Source organism: Mirounga angustirostris, unplaced genomic scaffold (genome assembly GCF_029215605.1).
Source record: "Mirounga angustirostris isolate CCGP_5_RB_7025 unplaced genomic scaffold, mMirAng1.0.hap1 SCAF_3, whole genome shotgun sequence".
Classification (NCBI taxonomy): Eukaryota; Metazoa; Chordata; class Mammalia; order Carnivora; family Phocidae; genus Mirounga; species Mirounga angustirostris.
In genome coordinates this window covers 117,730,915-117,754,285 of record NW_026991711.1, presented here as the reverse complement: position 1 = coordinate 117,754,285, position 23,371 = coordinate 117,730,915, and the positions used below count along the sequence as shown (strand labels likewise).

The following is a 23,371-nucleotide window of genomic DNA, read 5'->3' as shown; positions in this document are numbered from 1 at the left end:
AACATTATTTCTTTCTCAAAAGCAAATCCTAAACTACAAGTTACAAAACTAATAGAGAAGTAACAGTACTTTTAACATATCAAACCATATTTATAAACTCTAAAAATATTTTTTCTGGGTCACAGTGGGTGTCAGACACTCCCAGGCCACGCGCCAAAATATAAACTCTAAAAATACTACGTCATAATAAATTTAACTACCTGATAATCCTGAGGTAATTTTGGGATTATATAAGCAAAACCCCAAGGCCTGTAGAGCAGCACAACTGAGGTCTGAATTCTGACTGGAAATGTGAATCTACAAAAACAAAAAGCACATTTGTTATAAACAATTAAAACTGTAAATAAACTCTCAGAGAACAAAAATCAACCAGAAAATTAAAAAAAAATTATGTTTAATCCAATCAATCAACAAATGTTTGAGAGCAGATATAGGAATAAAATCAGGAAGCCATATGTATATAGCTTGGCAAAGAAAGGAAGAAGAGCACTAGAAAGAGAAAACATAAAACAGAATGTTTCTGGGGCGCCTGGGTGGCTCAGTTGGTTAAGCGACTGCCTTCGGCTCAGGTCATGATCCTGGAGAGTCTCAGGATCAAGTCCCGCATCGGGCTCCCTGCTTGGCAGGGGGTCTGCTTCACCCTCTGACCCTCCCCCCTTTCATGCTCTCTCTATCTCATTCTCTCTCAAATAAATAAATAAAATCTTAAAAAAAAAAAAAAAAAAAAAAAGAATGTTTCTGGGCACCTGGGTGGCTCAGTCAGTTGGGCGACTGCCTTCGGCTCAGGTCATGATCCTGGAGTCCCAGGATCGAGTCCCGCATTGGGCTCCCTGCTTGGCAGGGAGTCTGCTTCACCCTCTGACCCTCCTCGCTCTCATATGGTTTCTTTCTCTCTCAAATAAATAAATAAAATCTTAAAAAAAAAAGAATGTTTCTCTTAAAAGAAGAGCCAACAAATGGGAAATGCTGACGACACCTCCACAAAAAAAAAGAATTTTCTCTTAAAAGAAGAGCCAACAAACGGAAAATGCTGACGACACCTCCACAAAAGGTAAGCAAAAAACTCAAAAACAAAAGCTGGCATCCTACTTTATAGTGGAACAGACAGACAGGGGTTGGAATGTAACATTTACGAATGTTGATCTGGAATTTAAAGTCCAACCCATATTACGTATGTAAAAGCTCTAAAATCCCAAACCTGTCAAAGGCAGTCTTGCTATATTCCCCAACCCTCCGTTTATTTGTAACTCTGTATTTTTCTTGGTACCATTTCCTATTTCAAAGTGATTTATCTTCAAATCCCCCCACTGCTCTGAATCATATATCCAAGGAATCCTCAGGTATTTGCTGCTCTTGAGCAGGAAAAGTAAGTATATGAATAGACACTTCCCTAGGGCACCCCTTTTATATAATTATTCAAATGAAATACAAAAAACCAAACACTGGAGCATAAGATATATTAAAACAACCAATTCTGGGGTGCCTGGGTGGCTCAGTCATTACGTGTCTGCCTTCGGCTCAGGTCATGATCCCAGGGTCCTGGGATGGAGCCCCACATTGGGCTCCCTGCTCGGCGGGAGGCCTACTTCTCCCTCTCCCTCTCCCTGCTTGTGTTCCCTCTCTCGCTGTGTCTCTCTCTGTCAAATAAATAAATAAAATCTTTAAAAAATAAAAAAATAATAAAAAATAAAACAACCAATTCAGACAACCACAGAAAGACAGCATTAAATACCTAAGACTGAGAGCTACTACTGTATCTCCTGGAGAATAGCTAGCTGTGATCAACTTTTTAAATTAAATATATATTGCCTGGGGGTGCCTGGGTGGCTCAGTCATTAAGCATCTGCCCAGAGTCCTGGGATCAAGCCCCATAGGGCATGGGGTTCCCTGCTGGGCGGGAAGCCTGCTTCTCCCTCTCCCCTTGCTTGTGTTCCCTCTCTCGTTGTATCCCTGTCAAATAAGTAAAATCCTTTTTTAAAAAAACCTGTTCTTTGAAAAAAAAAAAAAAATACACACACACACACACACATTGCCTCAAAGTATTCTGTAACAGTGTTGTCCTCAAGAATGTTGTGGGTGGGTATGCACCCCAACGTTCATAGCAGCAATGTCTGCAATAGCCAAACTGTGCAAAGAGCCGAGATGCCCTTCAACAGATGAATGGATAAAGATGTGGTCCATATATACAATGGAATATTACTCAGCCATCAGAAAAGATGAATACCCAACTTTTACATGAACATGGATGGGACTGGAGGAGATTATGCTAAGTGAAATAAGTCAAGCAGAGAAAGTCAATTATCATATGGTTTCACTTATTTGTGGAACATAAGGAATAAAATGGAGGACATTAGGAGAAGGAAGGGAAAAATGGCAGGGGGGAATTGGAGGGAGAGATGAATCATGAGAGACTATGGACTCTGAGAAACAAACAGGATTTTAGAGGGGAGGGGGGAGGGGGGATTGGTTGGCCCGGTGATGGGTATTAAGGAGGGCATGTACTGCATGGAGCACTGGGTGTTATATGAAAACAATGGATCATGGATCACCACATGTAATGTATGGTGACTAAAATAACATAACAAAATAAAATAAAATAAAATAAATAAATAAATAAGAATGTTGTGGGTGGGGCACCTGGGTGGCTCAGTCCTTAAGTGACTGACTCTTGCTTTCAGCTCAGCTCTTGATCTCAGGGTCCTGGGATCTAAGTACCAGTTCTCTCTCTCTCTCCTGTGAGCTCTCCTGAGTGCACTCGCACTCTCCCTCTCTTAAATAAATAAATAAATCTTTGGAGAAAAAAAAATATTGTGGGTTCCAGGGCACCGTCTGACTCTTGATTTCGGCTCAGGTCATAATCTCAGGGTAGTGAGATCGACCCCCTTGTCAGGGAGTCTTCTTGAGATTCTATCCCTCTGTCCCCCCTCCTTCCCCCGCACTCTCTCAAATAATAAATAATAAATAAATCTTAAAAAAAAAATGTTGCGGGTTCCTAGACTCAATACTAACAGAATTGTAAACAACTATATAGAAACAGGTTATATTTCACCTAACCTGGCTCTTGTTCTAAAGGAATTCAATTATCCTTGCAGTGCTTAATAATTCACCCAGAAAGCTTTTGTTGACTGTCAAGCTTCTGTTGACTTTCCTATCATTAACCACCCACATGCTTCCAAATAATTATTCATCAGGCATTTAAGTTACGAACTCTATTAAATAGTGCAAACAACTGAGTTCCTGATCCTACATGTTCTTGAATACCAAATTTATGAAGATGCATGTTTTCATCACATCCTATATATTGCTGAGATGTGGAACATGATAATGAAGAAAAATAGGATAGTATAATTAATATTGTTTAATAATACTATTAATAAGTCCTGAACTACTACACAAAAACTAAGTTCCGGCTTACACAAACAAAAAGCACTGCTGACTGTAACAGGAACACTCCCAGGTAGACTGCCTTAAATGTCTCAACATTTAACTGGAAATCATGCTAAAATGTACACTAAATATGACTGAATACGTCTGTTTAAAAGCACAAAACATGGTCATAAAGTTAAGAACTCTGGAGGTGTAGTTCAACCCCTTCATTCTAAAAACAAGGAATTCAGAAGTTAAGTGTTAAGGACAGTCACAAAGCCACTGTGTACTCAATTGAGGATAAGAACAGAAGTCCGCAGTCTGATGTTAAACTATAACACCTCCCTACAAATAAGCAAAAAAGATAACCATAATAACGGTTTTTTAACCAGACAAGAGTGGCAAAAACTGACAGTGAGTGAAGGTAAGAAATAAAAATGAATGTTGCCACAAAACAGACCAAAGACAAAATTTCACAATCATTTACTTACAAGTACATTCCTACAAAAAGACAAGAAACATAAAATAATCGCTGTTAACTGCTTTTAAATTAAAAGCACAGGTTTTGTGGGAGTACAGGACTCTTGTCTCAGGTTGGTGAGGTGGAGCCCCACACTGGATGTAGAGATTACTTAAAAAATAAAATCTTTAAAAAAATAAAATAAAAGCACAGGTTTTGCATTCACATGGCCGTGGGCAACATTAGGCAAATTAAATCAATTTCTTCTACAAAGTGGGGATTAAAGAGTACCCTCACAGGGACATGAAGGATTAAGTAAGAGAATACGTGCAAGGTAATTAACAAAGTACTCGGATACGTATTAAACACTGAAACAGTACAATGATGATCCTGGCTCTTATTCCATTTCAAAGTTTTTATGAGTTAGCTGGTAAAACTTTTTTTCCCCCACAACAAAAAACTATTCAATAAACAGATACATACTTTTAAAACTCTGAATAGCTGAGGGAGTTTTTTCTCAATTTCCATAATGACTTCTTTTCCATCTTCTCCAGTCATTCGACTTAAAAGCAGAAAGAACACAAGCTTATGCAAATGACACACAAAAGAACCTATAATTACTCCATATACTCGTTTGTATCCTCTTTCTAAAGTTTGTTAAACTTCTACCAAGTTGAACTGGCCCAGTGCTTAAAATACTTCATACTTGTAAATACAACACATCATGCAATATATACGGTCTGAAATTGACGCAAAAAGAACCCTTAAGAAAAACTTGCTCCACAGCGTACACGTTTGGACAATATCATCACGTAAAGAGGGAACACGGAAACCTTAACCAAATTACAAATTTACCAAAAATTTACTAAATTTTTGTCGTTTTGTACCAATTGCTACCCTTTGCGAGCATTTCCAAATAAGTAGATAACTCAGCAAAATAGGATTTTCAGAGAAAAGAATATTGTGAGGCATTTACAGTTACAAATGAAATCCGGGTTATTGCTCTAGAGATTCTGAGTTGCCACACTGTCCCGATACTTGGGCGGCTTACACTGAAAACGGCATCCCGCCAGCATGCCCACTTCCAACCAAACTTTAAAAAAAAAAAAAAAAAAAAAATCCTTCGCCAACCAAACACACGTGCAGGCTTCCTCATTCCAAACACACGCCTGGAGCTCTGCAGCAACACCCGGGAACGTCACTTAGCACGCACCACCTCCCCCCACCTTGCCCGCGACCGCGGCGTCCTCACCGCTGCCAGACTCCTAGGATACACACTTGGGAAGAAGAACTATCTTCTTCCCAAGACCCTCCAGAGCGCTCACCCCCAACCCCAGCGGGCCTTACCTGGTCAGAGTCAGGTAAGCGTCGGTTTGCTCTCCATGGGGGGCGGAAGGGTCTTCCAAAGTCTCCAGCAGCGGCGCCAGGGGGCTCTCACCCGGGGCCGTCATGTCGGCCACCCTGAGGCACGGACCGGAAGAGGAGAAAACCCAATGACCGATGGCAGCAGCCCCGTGGCGTCCCGGTCCGAGTGCGGGCCCCAGACCCGCGCGCCCGCCCCCGGCCTCACAGTCCCACCGGGTCCACACGCCCGGCCCCTGGCCCCCAAATCCAAGACCCTAACCTCCTCCTGCGCCTTGCAACACACAGCCGGGCCCACGCTGCGCTCCGGCCCAGGCCCGCTCCCGCCACCACTTTCCCGGGCAGCTTTCAACAGTGGGAGGAGACCCGCGGGGGGCGGGAGAAGCCCGGGGAGCGAGGCATCTCACCGCGAGGGGGCGGAGGGGGCGCTAAACTGAGGGTCGCCAGGGCCCAGCACAGTGGCCCCGATACTTAGCCCACGTACGAAGATCAGGACTGCGTCCTCTCCGCGGCTGCCCCGCGGCACCCCGACGGAGCCAGAACTCGACTTCCCCGGCTCGGGCTGTTTACTCTCGCGTGCGGCCCGCTCCCTCCTAGACCAAGATGGCGGCGGGGGCGGGCCCACGAGCGCGCGGGAGTAGGGCAGGCCTGGCGGAAGAGCCTCGAGCCAATCCAACAGGCAGAGGCGCGCCGAAGTCATCGATAGCCCCCCCTGCCCAGTGGGCTGCTTCGCCTAGGCCATCAGGGGCGTATTATAGGTGGGGGTGTTTTGACCTAAATTTTACCGGCGAGGGACTTAAAATTCAAAATGTGAGTGAATCGCCAACGTTCATCAGACTAAATTTAGTGGGCCTTCAGACTCTTTTCAAAGAAATCCTGTGCTTCTTGAAGTATTTAGCAACAAATTATTTAGCAAGAGATGACCGCACTGTAATGTTTAAGACTAGGAGCTGCATCTCGGTTGGTGTAGATTCCAACCCTAGCTCTGTGTGACTTCAGCAAATTAACCAACCTTTCTATGCCCCAATTTCCTCCTTGAGAAAATAGGGATGATAATGGTAACTACTTAAGGTGAAAGGGAAGTGAGAAAAGGTAGGAGAAGCCTTTGGTTTTCACATTTTAAGTGTACATAACAATGGCCTGGGGGTATTCATTATTAAACTGCAGATATCTGGGCCCCGCCCTTAGACATTGTGATTCAGTAGATTTAGGTAGCTCCCAAAGATCTGCATTCTTTTATTTAGGCCCCAGGTGTTGAAGGGTGGGACTTGGCCAGGACTTCCTGACGGTGGAGAAAGGACCGTAAACCCTTGGCGAACAATTACTTTTTTTATTAAGGATTTTATTTATTAGAAAGAGAGAGACAGAGCACAGGCAGGTGGAGGGGCAGAGGGAAAGGGAGAAGCAGACTCCCCACTGAGCAGGGAGTCTGACTTGGGGCTCCATCTGGGGACTCCAGGATCATGACCCGAGCCAAAGGCAGACGCTTAACCTACTGAGCCACCCAGGCATCCCTTGACGAACAATTAATATGCTGTGCCCCTTTTCCTCAGCCTTTGAGCCCTGTCCACATCACGCAGGATTATATCAACTTGAATCCAGGCGTCTAAGGCTCAGAAGCAAATGGTTCTTCCACTTTGGCCTCACAGGTTTCTGATCCCCCACCCCTCAAGCTTCCACTTCCACAGTACAACTATCAGCTCCAGAGGTCAGGGCCACATTTTGCCCTTCTCTGCCCCTAGCCAGTGTCTGTCAAACTAAGCACTCACTACAGAATATGTTTCTTAAGCAAAAAAATGAAGGAAGAAAAGGAAGGAGACCTACAGATCTTGTAAACCAAGCTATGGAAATTAAAGACTTAAAACGGTGAAGAGTTGGGTCTGGGTGCAATGTAGAGACACTGTGGAAGTGATGGTAAAGAAAGGTTTTCAGTGCAGCCTGATAATGAGTTCTATAAACATCAGAGGGCAAAGTGCTCATTTTGTGGGCTTTGGCAAGATAACACAGATATATAAGAAAGTAAAGAAGTTATGAGATAATAAATGATATATGGACTATTTTGCAATATTAAGATTTCAATATAGTAGAGATGTTGTAAAGTGAGAGAAGATCTTGAAACCATATTTTTTTATGGTGGCTATGAGATGAGATTAGTGAGAACACGGAGTTTGCCTTAAGACAGTACCTCCGCCTAATCCTCTGTGCCTTCCTGTGCTTTATTCTTCCAATACTTACCACTATGTGAATATTGCATTATATATCTATTTTTTATTGTCTGTCTGTCCCCATGGGAATGTAAATTCCTTGAGAATATGGACTTTGTTTTAGTCATGTTTTTCCTTATATTTCATTTATAAAGAAGAGGATGGGGTGGTCATGTCGCTTGTACCTCTTTCAAAGGCATAGTCCTATGATCTTCCTAAAATGTTTCGTAGTATTTTATCATTGTCACTCCCGGGACTGAAATCCTTCAGTGGTTCCCATCAATCATAGGGTGAATTTCTAAACTTTTGATATAACATGTAGGCCTGTGATGATTGGGCGACTGCTAACCCTTCATCTCCAGCCTTATCCCCACTTCAGCCAAGTTTTGAATAGTCTGCCAGGATCTCTAACTCTTTGGTCTTTGAACATCTGTGTTCCTTGCCTTTAGAACATTAATTTCCTTTTTCCAGTGTGATAAATAGGAGTAGATTAAAATCACACCTTTTCATTAAATCCTTCCTCTATCTACTCTTTCCCCAAGGAAAATTAAATGCTTCTACCTCCTCGCTTATATAGTTTTTTTTGGAAACCTGTTAAAATACATATCTCATTAATTTATTGTTGTTTAGTTATTTTTTTAAAGATTTTATTTTTAAGTAATCTTTACACCCAGTGTGGACCTCAAACTCACAACCCTGAGATCAAGAGTCGAACGCTTTACCAACTGAGCCAGCCAGATGCCCTATTATTGTTTACTTACATATGTCTGAATAACAGAGTTGAGGGTTAGTCTGAGGAGAATTAGTTCTAGCCTAATCTCAATCAGTGCCCCTCCCTCTTTTTTGGTATTTTTTTTATCTAAGGAGATTACAGAGTCAAGTCAAATCCTCTTCCCCACCCAGACACCTCTCTCCACACCCTTCCGAAGAGATTGCTATCAGCAAGCTTCTCTTTTATAGAAATTCTGGAACTACTACCATAGATCTTCTCTTACTAGGCAATAAATTCATAGTACCTGGCACTCAATAACAGCATTTTGTTGTTTTTTATAGGTACATTTTGAATTAATTTTTTTATGTGTTAATTCATCCATCTTTTCCTCTAATCATTCAACCGATATACAATTTGTCTTCTTTGCCTCTTCAAATCCTATATCTCTTTTTCTCCGCAGAACATCATGAAAAGCCTTTCACCTTCAATCCAGTATAGCTTCTAACTTCCCCATTTCTGTTTTTAACCACACCATTGCTCAGCAAATATCAAGCCTATAATCTTAGGTCTCTCAATGACTCCTTTCTCCTACGTGCCCCCAGTAGTCCTAATGATTCCTTCTGTCTAATAAGTGTTAGACCTGTCCACCTAATACCTACCTAGGATCCCAATTTATTGCCTGAACATAATCATTTCAAGATTATAAAATCGCTTTTTAACTGCTTTTTATTGAGTGCTGGATGTTGCATGTACATTATCTCATTTATTCCTCAGTGGTTCTAAGACAAAGAAGTACTTTTCCTGGATTTACAAATAACCAAGGTGTAGCTTAAAGAGTAAAATGGAGAGCTTTAATCTAATCATATATAACTCCAAAGCTAACCTATATAAGCTACATTCATTCAGCAACATTTAATGAGCTCTACCCTGCATAAAGCACTGTGGTGGTATGGTTTTCATAATAGGTTTATTCTTGAACATGGTAAGAAGAATTCAATATAAAGAGTCCTATGAAAGCTCACCATTTACAGGACTCCTGTAGTAATTCATTTAGTGAAGTATCCATCTGTAATTCAAATTACTGGAGTTAATGGAATAGCCCAGCTTTGGAACCAAATAGATGAGGATTCAAATACGGCTCTGCCACTGTGTGACTTGAGATCTTCCAGAAAAATGCTTAACTTCACCATGTCTTCAGCAATAAAATAGGAAGAGGAGCACCTGGGTGGCGCAGTTGGTTAAGAGTCCAAGTGTCCAGCTCTTGGTTTCAACTCAGGTCATGATCTCAAGGTCGTGAGTTCAAGAACCCCACATGGAAGCTGGCATCGGTCTCTGTGGTGAGCTTGGAGTCCATTTGGGATTCTCTCTCCTCCTTCTGCCGCTCAGGTTTGTGCGCACATGCACACACACACTCTCTCTCTCAAATAAATAAATCTTTTTTAAAAAATGGGAAGAAAAACACCAACATCAAAGTTCAGTAAATGGTAACTTATTGTCCGGTGTATTGCACAAATCCTAGCACATAGTATTTAATAAGTGCTTATTGCATGAATACATATATTAACTGAAAATTTTATAAATTTTTTTCAGAAATGTATTAGTTTTGTTTTCATCATTTAAAAATTGTGGAGTATAAGGGTTCTAGGAGACATTTGAAATGTTGCCCAACATGGTAACTATTTTACTAGATTCATTTAAAGAAAGCTCCACTTTGAGGTTTTTTTAGCTTTTTAATTCAGTGTTGCTGAATGATCCCCTGAGGGACTTTTCAACAAGAAATACATGGAAAAAAAAGCCTCTTAAAGATTATTTTATCTTATCACTAGTTCACATAAAGTAAATATACACAGCTAATAGCACACTATGACTAGCATGAAATCTGCTACCCTTACATTCAGACCTACTCCGCAATGTTATCAAATTGTAATGACAAGAGGTGCTTAGTTTCAATCTTTCCCCTGAGCTGGGCAAAGAGATCCTATTATTTATGACCAAACCAACTCCTTTATAGATTGAGCCCCTTTGAGTTCAAATGAAGAGAGGCAACATAGTATAAGGGCTAAACCTGGAGTCAGATGATAAGGTTTGAATCCTTCTTAGCTGTGTGACTTTGGCAATTTACTCAACCTCTTGTGCCTCAATTTCTTTATCTGTGAAATGGGAGTAATTGCACTTACCTCATAGGTGTCTGAGGCATGTGTGAGTTCATACACAGAAATTCCTTAAACAATGACATGTTATAAATATTCAGAAAATGTTAGCCAGAGACACTGGTTTCTCAGGTTCAAGTAAGACAACATTTATAAAACCACAAATGCTTCCCCCCCAAAAATGCCAAAAACCCCAAACCCTATTTTCACTGAAATTGAATTCCTAGTCCACATGAAAATATGAGACTACAGCCACCAACAATGATTTAATGTTATGTATCTTAAAGTGTGATTCCAGAATCATTGCATCAGAATCACAGGGGAGTTTCCTTTTTTTTTTTTTTTTTTAAAGATTCTATTTATTTATCTGACACAGAGAGAGAGAGAGAGAGGAATCACAAGCAGGCAGAGTGGCAGGGAGCGGCAGAGGGAGAAGCAGGCTCCCCGCTGAGCAAGGAGCCTGATGCGGGACTTGATCCCAGGATCCTGGGATCACAACCCGAGCCAAAGGCAGACGCCCAACGACTGAGCCACCCAAGTGCCCTCTGTAATATGCATTTTAATATGCACACTAAATGATTCTTTTTAGCACCAAATCTGAAATTCCTACTCTGTACAAGCCACAAATTTTCTTTAACTTTTATAAGATAGCTCTTAACTATTAATTTTATTTGTAATTGGAAAATAAATATCTATTATTAAAGGAACACACCTAAAAAAATAAATAAAAGTAAAAAGAAAAGGAAAGAACCCATGTATGTATAGCAGAAATCCTTTGCCTATATTTCAAAACATATTCATGGAGAGAAAACAAAACTCTTTTATAAGCTCAAAAACTACAAAAATAATTGAAACTGACAGCCTTGAGGAATCAAAAGGGAAAGTGACTCATTGTTATGCTTCAGGCCTTTCTAGAGAAAGAACATATTCACAAATTTAGAAAATTAATCCAGTTTGAATTCATCACCAGGGGTACTCACGGCAGGATTAAATGCTCTATTTTTCTTGATCACTGGGTTATGGAAGTTTTTCTTAGACTGTCTATTCTATTAAATTAATATAATTGAAAATTTTAAATCCCCTAAGGGTAGTATGAATAAAACAGAATTTTGACCTAAATTTGTAAGCTTGGTTGTCTACTCTCATATGATACTTGTGGAAATACAAATTGGTACAATCTCTACGAAGGACAATTTGCAGTACTTTTAAAAATTTTTAAGTCCCAAAATTTTTGTTGCTGAAATCCCACTTCTAGATGATTATCCTACAAGTTTAACCATTCGTGTGCAAAATAAGTTATGATGACTTTTGTTCATTGCAGAGTTGTTTGTAAAAAAAAAAAAAAAAAATCAGAAACAACCAAAGAAGACTTGCTATATAGATTATGATACATCTAGACTGTAAAATACTACGCACCTCTCTATGTACTAATATATAGTGATATCCAAAATGTATTTAATGGAGAAAAGTTCCACTGAAAAGAACCAGACATTCTTAGAGAAATAGCTAATTCTAGGGCTGGGGCTGAAAAATATATAAGAGCCTGCAACATCTTTTGGTGTCAGAAAATAAACAAATGCTTAAAAATTATGGGAAAATGTTAACGGGGTGCCTGGGTGGCTCAGTCGTTAAGCGTCTGCCTTCGGCTCAGGTCATGATCCCAGGGTTCTGGGATCAAGCTCTGCATAGGGCTCCCTGCTCCGTGGGAGGCCTGCTTCTCCCTCTCCCACTCCCCCGGCTTGTGTTCCCTCTCTCACTATCTCTCTCTCTGTCAAATAAATAAATAAAATCTTAAAAAAAAAAAATTATGGGAAAATGTTAAAACGACTCCAGAAACAGCTTGAAGGGTTCCCATGGCTGAATCTGGAACAATGGATTATAAATGATTAAATAAAAAAAGAATGAGTCCCTAGTGATACTAAAAAAATAAAAATAAATAAAAGTAAGGGAGGGAATGACAGAGTTAGGAAATCACCATTTTGCAACCATGATAGTAATAATTGATTCAGGCAGTAATCATCAGTAGGTGCTAAAACCATTGAGTAAAAGTCTGATTGGGAACACAGCCTCAAAGTATTTCCCCTTAAGATACTTACCAAATAGGGGTGCCGGGGTGCTCAGTCAGTTAAGCATCCCACTCTTGGTTTTGGCTCAGGTCATGATCACATGGTGGTGAGATGGAGCCCCACATCAGGCTCTGTACTGAGCTGAGCATGGAGCCCGCTTAGGATTCTCTCTCTCCTCTCCCCCTGCCCCTCCCCGCCCCTGCTCACATGCATGTGTGCTTTCTCTCTCAATAAATAAATAGATAAATAAATAAATAAAATTTTCACAAAAATATACTTATCAGATATGAAGAGACAAATTGTAACTTTACAGTGGAGACACCTATGAAAACCATCAAAACTGGTACAAACTGATATGGTATGCCTGCCAAAAAGTCATAATTTGAATCTATCCATGAGGAAAGAATCAGAAAAACCATAATGAAGGATATTCTTAAAAACAAAACAAAACCAAAAAACAAAAGTCAAACAAAAAACTGCCCTATACTCCTCAAATGACAGTGTCCTAAGAAACAAAGGAAAGCAGAGGGACTGTTTCAGTATAAAGAAGATTCAAGAGACATGACAATTAAAATTCAACACATAGGGGTGCATGGGTGGCTCAGTCAGTTAAGCAGCTGGCTCTTGATTTCTGCTCAGGTCATGATCTCAGGGTCCTGGAATCGAGCCCCACATCGGCCTCTGTGCTCAGCGGGGAGTCTGCTTGAGGATTCTCTCTCCCTCTGCCCCTCCCCCTGCTCACACACTTTCTCTCTCTCAAATAAATAAATCTTAAAAAATAAAATGCAGTATGTAATCATGGATCAATACATTTTGGAAACAAATTTTGCTTTAAAAGAATAGTGAAATTTGAACAAAGACTGTAAATTTTCTGTATTTGATAATTGCACTATGGTTATATAAGAAAATCAGAATAAGAAATTCTAACAAATTTAGGAAAAGATTGATAGTTCTGCAGCCATAGAACCAAGCTGCAACCAGAACCAGTTTTAAGCACATTCAGTGGATAAACAGAAATCATCTTGGTAAACCTGCTTTTGCAAGCCGACCAATCATCATCACTTGTGCAAGTCAGCTGAACAGGGCTGAACTCACTCCAAAAAAGATGCCTCGGAGACCAACCAATCAACAATGGTCACTAGAGTAACCAAGCTTTTAAGGATAGTGCCAACCTATTTATGCCTCTGAAAGCGCACCCATCTTGAACGCCATGCTTCCAAAGGCCCAGCAGTTCACTTTACTCAGACTTTGCTTGATCAAAATTCGTCTTTTTATTTCAGAAATTGAGTGGTAGCCTCATTATCCTTTGGTAATTCTGGAGGTTCCCCTAGGTCGTTTTGAAAATTCTTTGTTGGCTGCATTCCATGTAATATTTGGGCCAACAGTGGCACTTAACTGGGCCCCTTGTGTCCAAACTGTCAGTCAGGTCAGCTGCTAGATGAGTCAGTCTCAATAACCATTTGAGCTCTTTTTTCATTGAATTTTTGTTATTGCATTTATTCTTCTAGTATTTGTAACCAAGCAGTTCTTTGCAAAAAAAATCATTAGGCTTAGGTCTTTGTCCTGAGTAATTAGACCTTTTGGTTTGGAATAACACCATTGGTAATTACACAAAGGTGTTTAATGAGGTTATTAGACCTTTTGCTTTCCAAGTATACCATATGAAAATGTTTGCCGTAAACCTGCTTATTCTTCTGCTGCATGCTTTGGTTTTTGTTTTGTTTTAATATTTTTTTAAAGACTTTATTTTTAAGTAATCTCTATACCCAACATGGGGCTTCAACCTACAACCCCAAGATCAAAAGTTGCATGCTCTACTGACTGAGCCAGCCAGTTGCCCTTGTTTTGTTTTTCAGAAGTTTAAAAATAGGCGCCTGGGTGGCTCAGATAGTTGGGCATCTGCCTTCGGCTCGGGTCATGGTCCCGGGGTCCTGGGATCGAGTCCCGCGTCAGGCTCCCTGCTCGGTGGGGAGCCTGCTTCTCCCTCTGCCTCTCTCTCTGTCTCTGATGAATAAATGGAATCTTTAAAAAAGAAAAAAAAAAGTTTAAAAATATTTACTTTAAAATTTCATTTAAAAACAATAGTAGGGGCGCCTGGGTGGCTTAGCCGTTAAGCGTCTGCCTTCGGCTCAGGTCATGGTCCCAGGGTCCTGGGATCGAGCCCCACATCGGGCTCCCTGCTCAGCGGGAAGCCTGCTTCTCCCTCTCACACTCTCCCTGCTGTGTTCCCTCTCTTGCTATCTCTCTCTGTCAAATAAATAAAATCTTTAAAAACAAAGAAAACAATAGTAAACCCATTGTATGTTAACATAAATATTATATGTAATAATAAATAACGAGCTTTTATGAAAAAAATAGAAGCATAGCATTATGTTTTCCCTTTTTTGTAGGACTAAATAGAAGATAGTTGAGTTCTCATAAAGGCTTCTGCTCTGCCTTTAATTTATTGTGCTATGTTGCTTTTTTGAAGACAGGGAAGAAACCCATCCTGGCACAAATATGTAGTTGAAAGAGGGAGCAGTATTTTAATAGCTTTTACAGACAACTATGGATATTCTTCTTTGATATAACACTGGAACTTGACAAGCAATAGTTTCTTAAAGATTAATTGCAGTGTGGAATCTGAGATCGTATCAATGAACTTTTTATACTCTGTTACCTTAAAATACATTGGTCTATCTTGAATTTTGAATCAGTCTTTTGCTAATGCATGATTTTGTATCAGTATGTATTGGTCATTTGAAAAATACTAAGTTGGGGCGCGTGGGTGGCTCAGTCGTTAAGTGTCTGCCTTCGGCTCAGGTCATGATCCCAGGGTCCTGGGATGGAGCCCCTCATCGGGATCCGTGCTCAGTGGGAGGCCTGCTTCTCCCTCTCCCTCTCCCCCTGCTTGTGTTCCCTCTCTCACTGTGTCTCTCTCTGTCAAATAAATAAATAATATCTTTAAAAAAATAAAAATAAAAATACTAAGTCATTGAGTTATATGGATCTTCCAAATGTTGACACATTTGGTTATACATTACCAAATATCACATTTGTTAATATCACTGTCAATATCATCGGAAAGCTCTTTCTATTGGTATATATGTAGCAGTCGAATGTCTGGGTCATAGGATTTGAGAACATTCAACTTTATAAGGCTATGACAAATTTTTTTCTGAAGTATTGTTCCCAATTTATAATCCCACAGCAATTTTATTTTTTTAATTAATTTATTTATTTATATTTACTTGAGAGAGAACATGATTGAGGGAGAGAGAGTGAGGGGGAGAGAGAGAGAGAGAACACAGAGGGAGAAACAGACTCCCCGCTGAGCAGGGAACCCAACTTGAAACTCATCCCAGGATCCCGTGATCATGACCTGAGCCAAAGGCAGACGCTCAACTGACTTAGCCACCCAGGCATCCCCCACAGCGATTTTATAAAAGATCTCATTGATCCACATTTTTTCAAATACTTGATAGTTTTAATTTGTACCAGTCACACAGTGAGAATATATCTCACTGTGGTCTTGATCTGCATTTTTCTGATCATGAATTTGAGCAACTTTTTATATTATTCTCTTATGTGAGATAGATGGCCTGCCTTTTATTCTTCTCTTTTTTCCTAACAGTTTTATTGAGATAATTTACATTCTGTACAATTTACCCATTTAAAGTGTACAGTTTAGTGGTTTTTAATATATTCACAGTTGTGCAGCCATCACTGAAATCCATTTAGAATATTTTCATCGCCTCAAAAAAAAAAATCTTTTACTTTTTAACTATCACCTCCTTCTCCACCTAATAGCACCCCACCCCATCCCCAAGCAACCACTAATCTACTTTCTGCATCTATAGATTTGCCTGTTCTGGGTGTTTTATACAAATGGAATCATATAATATGTGACCTCCTGTGCCTGGCTTCTGGCACTTAGCATTGTTTTCTAGGTTTATCCATGTTGTAGCATGTGTTAGCACTTTATTTCTTTTTATTGCTAAATATTCCATTGAATGGATATACCACATTTTGCTTATCCATTTATAAGTTGATGGACATTTGAAGTTAAATTAAAATCCTGGTCTAGGGGCACCTGTGTGGCTCAGTCAGTTAAGCGTCTGCCCTCAGCTCAGGTCATGATCCCAGGGCCCTGGGATTGAGACCCACATAGGGCTCCTTGCTCAGCAGGAAGTCTGCTTCTCCCTCTCCCTCTGCTCCTCCCCCTGCTCGGGCATGCATGCTCTCTCTCTCTGTCTCTTTCTCAAATAAATAAATAAATAAAATCTTAAAAAAAAATCCTGGTCTAGAGCCAAATTAAGGACTATAATTAAAGAACTTACTAATCTTCAGAGACATACAAAGTTTTAATATAGAATCCAGGACTCTTTAAAGATCCTTATTATTCTGGACTATAGAGCTGTCCCAACTAATTTAAAGGGAAAAATGTCTAAAATCAGCAAGACATGAAAGAGGAGATTTTAAAAATGCAGCTGTGAAAAACTTTTAAATATATGGGAAAAAATACACTACATAAAGCAATTATAGAAGCCCTTCTTTTTTTTATTTTTATTTATTTATTTTTTTTAAAGATTTTATTTATTTATTTGACAGAGAGAGCGAGAGAGGGAACACAAGCAGGGGGAGCGGGAGAGGGAGAAGCAGGCTTCCCACTGAGCAGGGAGCCCGATGCGGGGCTCCATCCCAGGACCCTGGGATCATGACCCGAGCCGAAGGCAGACGCCTAACGACTGAGCCACCCAGGTGCCCCTAGACCAGGATTTCTTCTTTTAAGGGTAGACTAGACAAAGATTCAAAATTGTAACATGAGTAAAAATACAAAACAGACTTCAGGAAACTTTTAAACAGTACTCTGGATTAGATGCAGTACCTGAAGTGAAAGGAGCCTTGTCTTCTGTTTTTATCAATGGGCTCACACCTAAATTAGGGGATTTAATAAAAAGTTAGTTAAAGGGACGCCTGGGTGGCTCAGTCGGTTAAGCGTCTGCCTTCGGCTCAGGTCATGACCCCAGGGTCCTGGGATTGAGTCCCGCATCGGGCTCCCTTCTACTCGGGGAGCCTGCTTCTCCCTCTGCCTCTGTCTCTCTCTCTGTCTCTCACGAATAAATAAATAAAATCTTTAAAAAAAAAAAAAGTTAGTTAAAAATGTGAGATTGCCAGTTTAGAAAATATCTCATATGTGGCTCAACATTTCCAGAGAACTTTAAAAAGTAACAAGCTAAAAATCAATATATCTTATGGCTCTCTAGGTGAAATAACCCAAAATATCTCTTCTCTAAGATGTGGGAGCCTGTAGATAAGGATATTTATAAATATAGTGAACAGAAGGGTCATTAAACAAACTGCGGACCATACTGGTTTTTTGAAAACAGGACAGCTATCCACAAATCTATCCAGTGATGCAGCTCCAAGGTAGAAAAGAGCACCCTAGGGGAACAAAACAGCTTTCCTGTTTATCACTCTATCTAACATTAGTTTCACCTCTATTACAGAGCCAAAATTTAAAGTTGTCTAAAAAGGAAGAAAAAAGACAACTTGGCTTTTCATGAGAAAAGAAAAAGTTTTTTTATTAATGTAAAAATGACAGTGCCACATTGTTAAAAAAAAAAAAAAAAAGACAAGTTAAATTTGAACGTATACAAGGGCGCCTGGGTGACTCAGTTGGTTAAGCGTCTGCCTTCGGCTGGGGTCATGATAACCGGGGCCCTGGGATAGAGCCCCGCATTGGGCTCCCTGCTCAGCAGGGAGCCTGCTTCTCCCTCTGCCTTTGCCCCTCCCCCTGCTTGCGCTCTCTCTCTCTCAAATAAATAAATAAAATCTTAAAAATTTTTTTGAACATACACAGTAAATTCTGAAAGCCTCAAGGAGAAATAAACTTTATTTTCTTTGGTTTAATAGAACCACTCAAGTAGTCAAAATATTTAACAATTCAATGTCTTGGCTATAACTGATATTTTGAGATCATTATCAGAATATTCTTGGGGCACCTCAGTGGCACAAATGTAGTAAGAAAGACCTACTTTTTGAGAAAAATATACTGCAGCTTTTATACACGGTCAGAGTACAGTGCATCTTGGTGTGAAAACTCATATACTATATATGATTTAGGAAACTACCCCCCAGATGGCTATGGTTCCAGAATTCCTATGGATGAAAGACTTCACAGACCGGGCATTTTAACTTGGAGCAGAGCCCATAAGCTTACAGATTGATTTTTTTCCCCTTAATTACATAAATCTTTCTTTTTGTACAAACATGAACATGTTAGGCCATGCTCTAGGGATTTTAATTCATTAAAAAAACATTGCCTATAAAACTATCCCTTAAAGAAGCAGCAAAATAGAGGTGGGTGGGGGGAAAAAAAAGAAAAAATAAATCTCCTTGCCTCAGAGCAATTACAGGCTTCAACAAATAAGTCAAAATACCCTCAGATCTCATACTAGCCTTTAAGTCTATGTTGCTACACATGATAAATCACTATGGCTAGCAGATTTTTTTAAATTTATTAAATAATAAGTATTTTTTACTTATTAAATAATTATGAATTATCATTATTTTCTCCTTCTTATATAAGCAAATACTGGTGTAGCAATACCATAACCCTACCCCATGAAAGAGAATCCCATACTCGTGTTTCTGTCATTCAAGAAGATTTCCATAATCAGAGCAGAACTTTTTGTTGTTTGGGTTTTTGTTATTGTTAACACCAAATTTATCACTCTTTAAAAACAAGAGATTTTTCCCAAAAGTGAAGAATAAGAAACAAATCCAGTGTCCATGCATTCCCACTGCAGTCTTGATTCTGGGATACCTCCTTCACCCTCAGACCAAGTTGGCTCCCTGGGAATCCAATGGTGGTATATGGGTTAAAGGTTCCTCTGCGCTGGGTTTCTCACTCCGTCTCCTCTGAGTTTTAGGGATGGATTCTACAGGCTTTTTCATTGTGGGTGTGGTCCTCGTCACCTTCTACCATTGCCATGGAGACAGGGCCAAAAGTGGACTTAAGAAGGGATGATTGGGTGGCTCAGGTCGGTTAAGGGTCTGCCTTCACCTCAGGTCATGATCCGGGGGTCTTGGGATCGAGCCCCATGTCAGGCTCCTTGCTCAGTGGAGAGCCTGCTTCTCCCTCTCCCTCTGCCTGCAACTCCCCCTGCTTGTGCTCTGTTTCTCTCCCTATGTGTCAAATAAGTAAATAAAATCTTAAAAAAACAAAAACAAAGTGGACTTAAGAAGCAGGTTGGGGATCTGATCTTCATCTATCTCTGGGGATGACTGGTCACTGGTCAGCGCGACGGTGGCAGGAGTGGAGCAATGCCTGGAATCTGCTCTGCCACCTTGGGGTCAAGGTGCAGCTCCAGCAGCCGGAAGTAAACTGGATCTTCCAGGGGCTGTTGTCTTGCTGTCTTGCTCCATGGGTGGGGTGATGGGAAAGAGTTGGCTGAGGCAGGTGAGCTCCCTCTCCACTCAGGTCCGGTCCCGCCCAGCCTGGAGAACAGAACTTTTGACATTGTACTACCAAATCCCAAATCAACATTGTTTGTTGACAGATTTTTTTTTTTTTTTAAGATTTTATTTAGGGGCTCCTGGGTGGCTCAGATGGTTAAACGTCTGCCTTCGGCTCAGGTCATGATCCTGGGGTCCTGGGATCGAGCCCCGCGTCGGGCTCCTGGCTTGGCGGGGAGTCCGCTTCTCCCTCTCCCTCTGCTTCTCCCACTGCTCATACTCTCTCTATATATCTCTGTGTCTCAGATGAATAAATAAAATCTTTTAAAAATTTTATTTATTTATTTATTTGAGAGAGAGAGAGGGCATGAGAAGGGGGGAGGGTCAGAGGGACAGGCAGGCTCCCCGATGAGCAGGGAGCCTGACATGGGACTCAATCCTTTAACTCCAGGATCATGACCTGAGCCAAAGGCAGTCGCTTAACCGACTGAGTCACCCAGGCGCCCTGCTGACAGATTTTTATATTAAAAATATGAAAAGGGGCACCTGGGTGGCTCAGTCGGTTGAGGTCTTGATCTCCGGGTGGGGAATTGGAGCCCGCATTGGGCTCCACAATCACTGGAGAGTCGTCTTCTCCTCTCCTTCTCCCTCTGCCCCTCCCCCCACTCACACACTCTCTCTCTGAAATAAATCTTAAATATATATATATTAGGCTTGATATATAGAATACCATCTTGTGTCTCTTATAAAATCTAATTTCTTACCAAAAGCCAAATTATTCAAATAACTGAACCATGTTCCTTTCTAAGGCATATTAAATTGTTAGTAAACAAGTAAATAATTGGGCGCCTGGGTGGCTCAGTTGTTAAGCATCTGCCTCCGGCTCAGGTCATGGTCCCAGGGTCCTGGGATCAAGCCCCACATCGGGCTCCCTGCTCCGTGGGAAGCCTGCTTCTCCCTCTCCCACTCCCCCTGCTTGTGTTCCCTCTCTAGCTGTGTCTGTCTCTGTCAAATAAATAAATAAAATCTTAAAAAAAAAAAATGAAGTTTCAAAAAAAAGTAAATAATTAAGATTGGTAAGCTTAGAGAATAACACACTTTTTTTTTTTAAGTTTATTTATTTATTTGTTAGAGAGAGGGAGCTTGGGCAAGAGAGAGTGAGCAAGAGTACAAGCAGGGGGAGCTGCAGGCAGAGGGAGAAACAGGCTCCCTGCTGAGCAAGGAGCTGGATGCGGGACTCGATCCCAGGGCACTGGGATCATGACCTGAGCCAAAGGCAGCTGCCCAACCGACTGAGCCACCCAGGCGTCCCAAGAATAACACGCTTCTTTAAAAGAATATAGGAAGAGATTTTTAAGTTATTCTTTAAAATTTAATAATAAATATATCAATTACCATTGTTCAATATCTGTTGTCCAAAATATTAAATGTGCCTCTGTAGGAAAACACTGCTTGTTTCAGAAGCCATGATAACAAGTAGTGATATCAATTACCTGATATCTTCATGCTAAAATAATTGCTGTCAAGGGCGCCTGGGTGGCTCAGTTGGTTAAGTGACTGCCTTCAGCTCAGGTCATGATCCCAGGGTCCTGGGATCGAGTTCTGCATCGGGCTCCCTGCTCTGCAGGGAGCCTGCTTCTCCCTCTCCCACTCCCCCTGCTTGTGTCCCCTCTCTCACTGTGTCTCTCTCTGTCAAATAAATAAATAAAATCTTTAAAAAAAAAAAAAGAAAAAAAATAATTGCTGTCAAAAAGCTACAGACTTACAGTAGAAAAGGTATTATAGATGTCAGTATACTATACTGTAATCACTATAGAAATATTTTACATATATTATAGATATATATTAACAGATCACCATGCTAAACAGATTTCTCTGATTGAAGTCCTTATACAGCAACATTATATAAAACGATAAACATAAAAATAATTAACAATAAATCCAAGTAGAAGTTCAAAGATTCCATCATAGATGCATAAAATCTGGACACCCCAATCCTGAAAATAAACACTGGAAATCATTGGGTTATAAGATTCCTGAGGACAAAATCTGGCAAATTCAGAATAGCTACCTGGTAACACCCAATAAAAACCCAAATGAACACTTGTGAAAATCTTTTATGAAACAATCCATTCAGAGTGTGGGTAAATTGGACACAAAATCAAACCCTTATGGGAAAACTTCTAGGAACAGAGGACTTGGCCAGTTTATACCCACTTGGAACCAAATTAACCTGGAAAAATTGTAAAGGTAGGCATAGACTAGGACCATGCCCAGAAAGATCCTTTGAGTATCATCATGTGAATGTTTTCAGTTGCTTCCTCTCTGGTTTGTGAATACATACTCATAATAGTACATTTTTTTTCTGGATAGGCTAAAATGTTTTCCTGTTGAAAAGCATGACACTCATACAGATTAAAAGACTATTAAATATTGTGTTTCCTTATGTAGGATATTCTATCATTTATCCAATAATGGGGACACATCTAACTGGAAGTTATTTGTGAATTTTAGTTGCACGTTGTTTTTGCTCTTCCCTCCAAAACCTTATTGTCTATATCATTGCCAATCTTCTAGAAAAATACAGAGGACCTCAACATAACTGAAAAGTTACATCTGTTAGAGATCCAAAGCTGAGAAGCTCCAGAAATTGATGGTTCCTGAAAGTGAACTACTGATGCAAGATCTTTAGAATAAACTGATAACTATACACTGCAGAACATGACTGTCCAAGACCATTGGATCAATATTCTTCTATATATCACACTCTTTCTTAAATATTTTTATCATGTTCTTTTCTTTACTGATTTAAAGTTGTATGCTTTTGATTCAGTCTATCATGTTCCCTAACCAATAATGATGTGCTTAGATAAAAGCTTTACTGAAAACAATCACCACCTCTCCTCAATAAAGCTGGGGGAAAAAAATAAAGCAAATAAAATTTTTAATGTTGGGAAAGAAAAAAATTAAAAATAAAACAATAATTTCTCTAATTCTGTAAGTTAGTTGCCCTAATAAGCTTTGTTAGTACAACCAATTTGAAAAACAATATGAATATATGTAGTAAAAATATAAAAATTCATATTAATGTATCAGATTATATGTGATATGTATTGATATTTACATTAATGTAACATATATTAGTTAAAATATATAAAATAATATGTAAAATTATATTATTAATTTCCTCCAAATTATATTCTTTGTTTACAAAATACAAATGAAGAAAAATGTTCTTTCGCTAGACGAGGAGGATATAACTATTCTTCAGTTGTAGCAGAACCTGTTTCTCAAGACCACACCCAGAGCCAATATATCTATAATTCTATTGAGACCTATCATATCTCTTAGCACTCCTGGATCCTTTTTCCTATGTGAAAATCAGTCTGTTTAATGCTGACCCAGAACCCAAGTAGGGCTATTTGCAAGATCATTCCATGGGTATAACTCCCCAATACCCTCAGTGGACTCCATTTCTTTTTTTTTTAATTTTTTTAATTTTTTATTTTTTTAAAGATTTTATTTATTTATTTGAGAGAGAGAGAATGAGAGAGAGTACATGAGAGGGGGGAGGGTCAGAGGGAGAAGCAGACTCCCTGCCAAGCAGGGAG

The 23,371-nt window shown here is 39.9% G+C and overlaps 1 protein-coding gene and 1 long non-coding RNA gene across 7 annotated transcripts in view; one reads left to right on the top strand and one right to left on the bottom strand.

Moving 5' to 3' along the window:
- The window catches only part of RIF1 (replication timing regulatory factor 1), a 66,386-nt gene extending 60,580 nt beyond the window's left edge, over positions 1-5,806 (bottom strand). For 5 of the 6 annotated variants that reach the window (XM_045868885.2, XM_045868884.3, XM_045868887.3 and 2 more), the window contains exons 1-4: positions 5,673-5,806; positions 5,174-5,287; positions 4,310-4,388; positions 201-297 (exon numbers count right to left, since the gene is read on the bottom strand). In XM_045868885.2, the coding sequence (XP_045724841.2) occupies positions 201-297; positions 4,310-4,388; positions 5,174-5,277 (280 nt within the window). In that variant the 5' untranslated portion in view covers positions 5,278-5,287; positions 5,673-5,806. Of the gene's footprint in view, positions 1-200; positions 298-4,309; positions 4,389-5,173; positions 5,288-5,450; positions 5,550-5,672 lie in introns of those variants that run through there. The other variant, XM_064586540.1, reaches the window with a different exon arrangement.
- The window catches only part of LOC135363879 (uncharacterized), a 44,568-nt gene continuing 26,175 nt past the window's right edge, over positions 4,979-23,371 (top strand). Inside the window, exon 1 of the long non-coding RNA XR_010410152.1 lies at positions 4,979-5,187. This is a non-coding gene — a long non-coding RNA (uncharacterized LOC135363879). The remainder of the gene's footprint in view (positions 5,188-23,371) is intronic.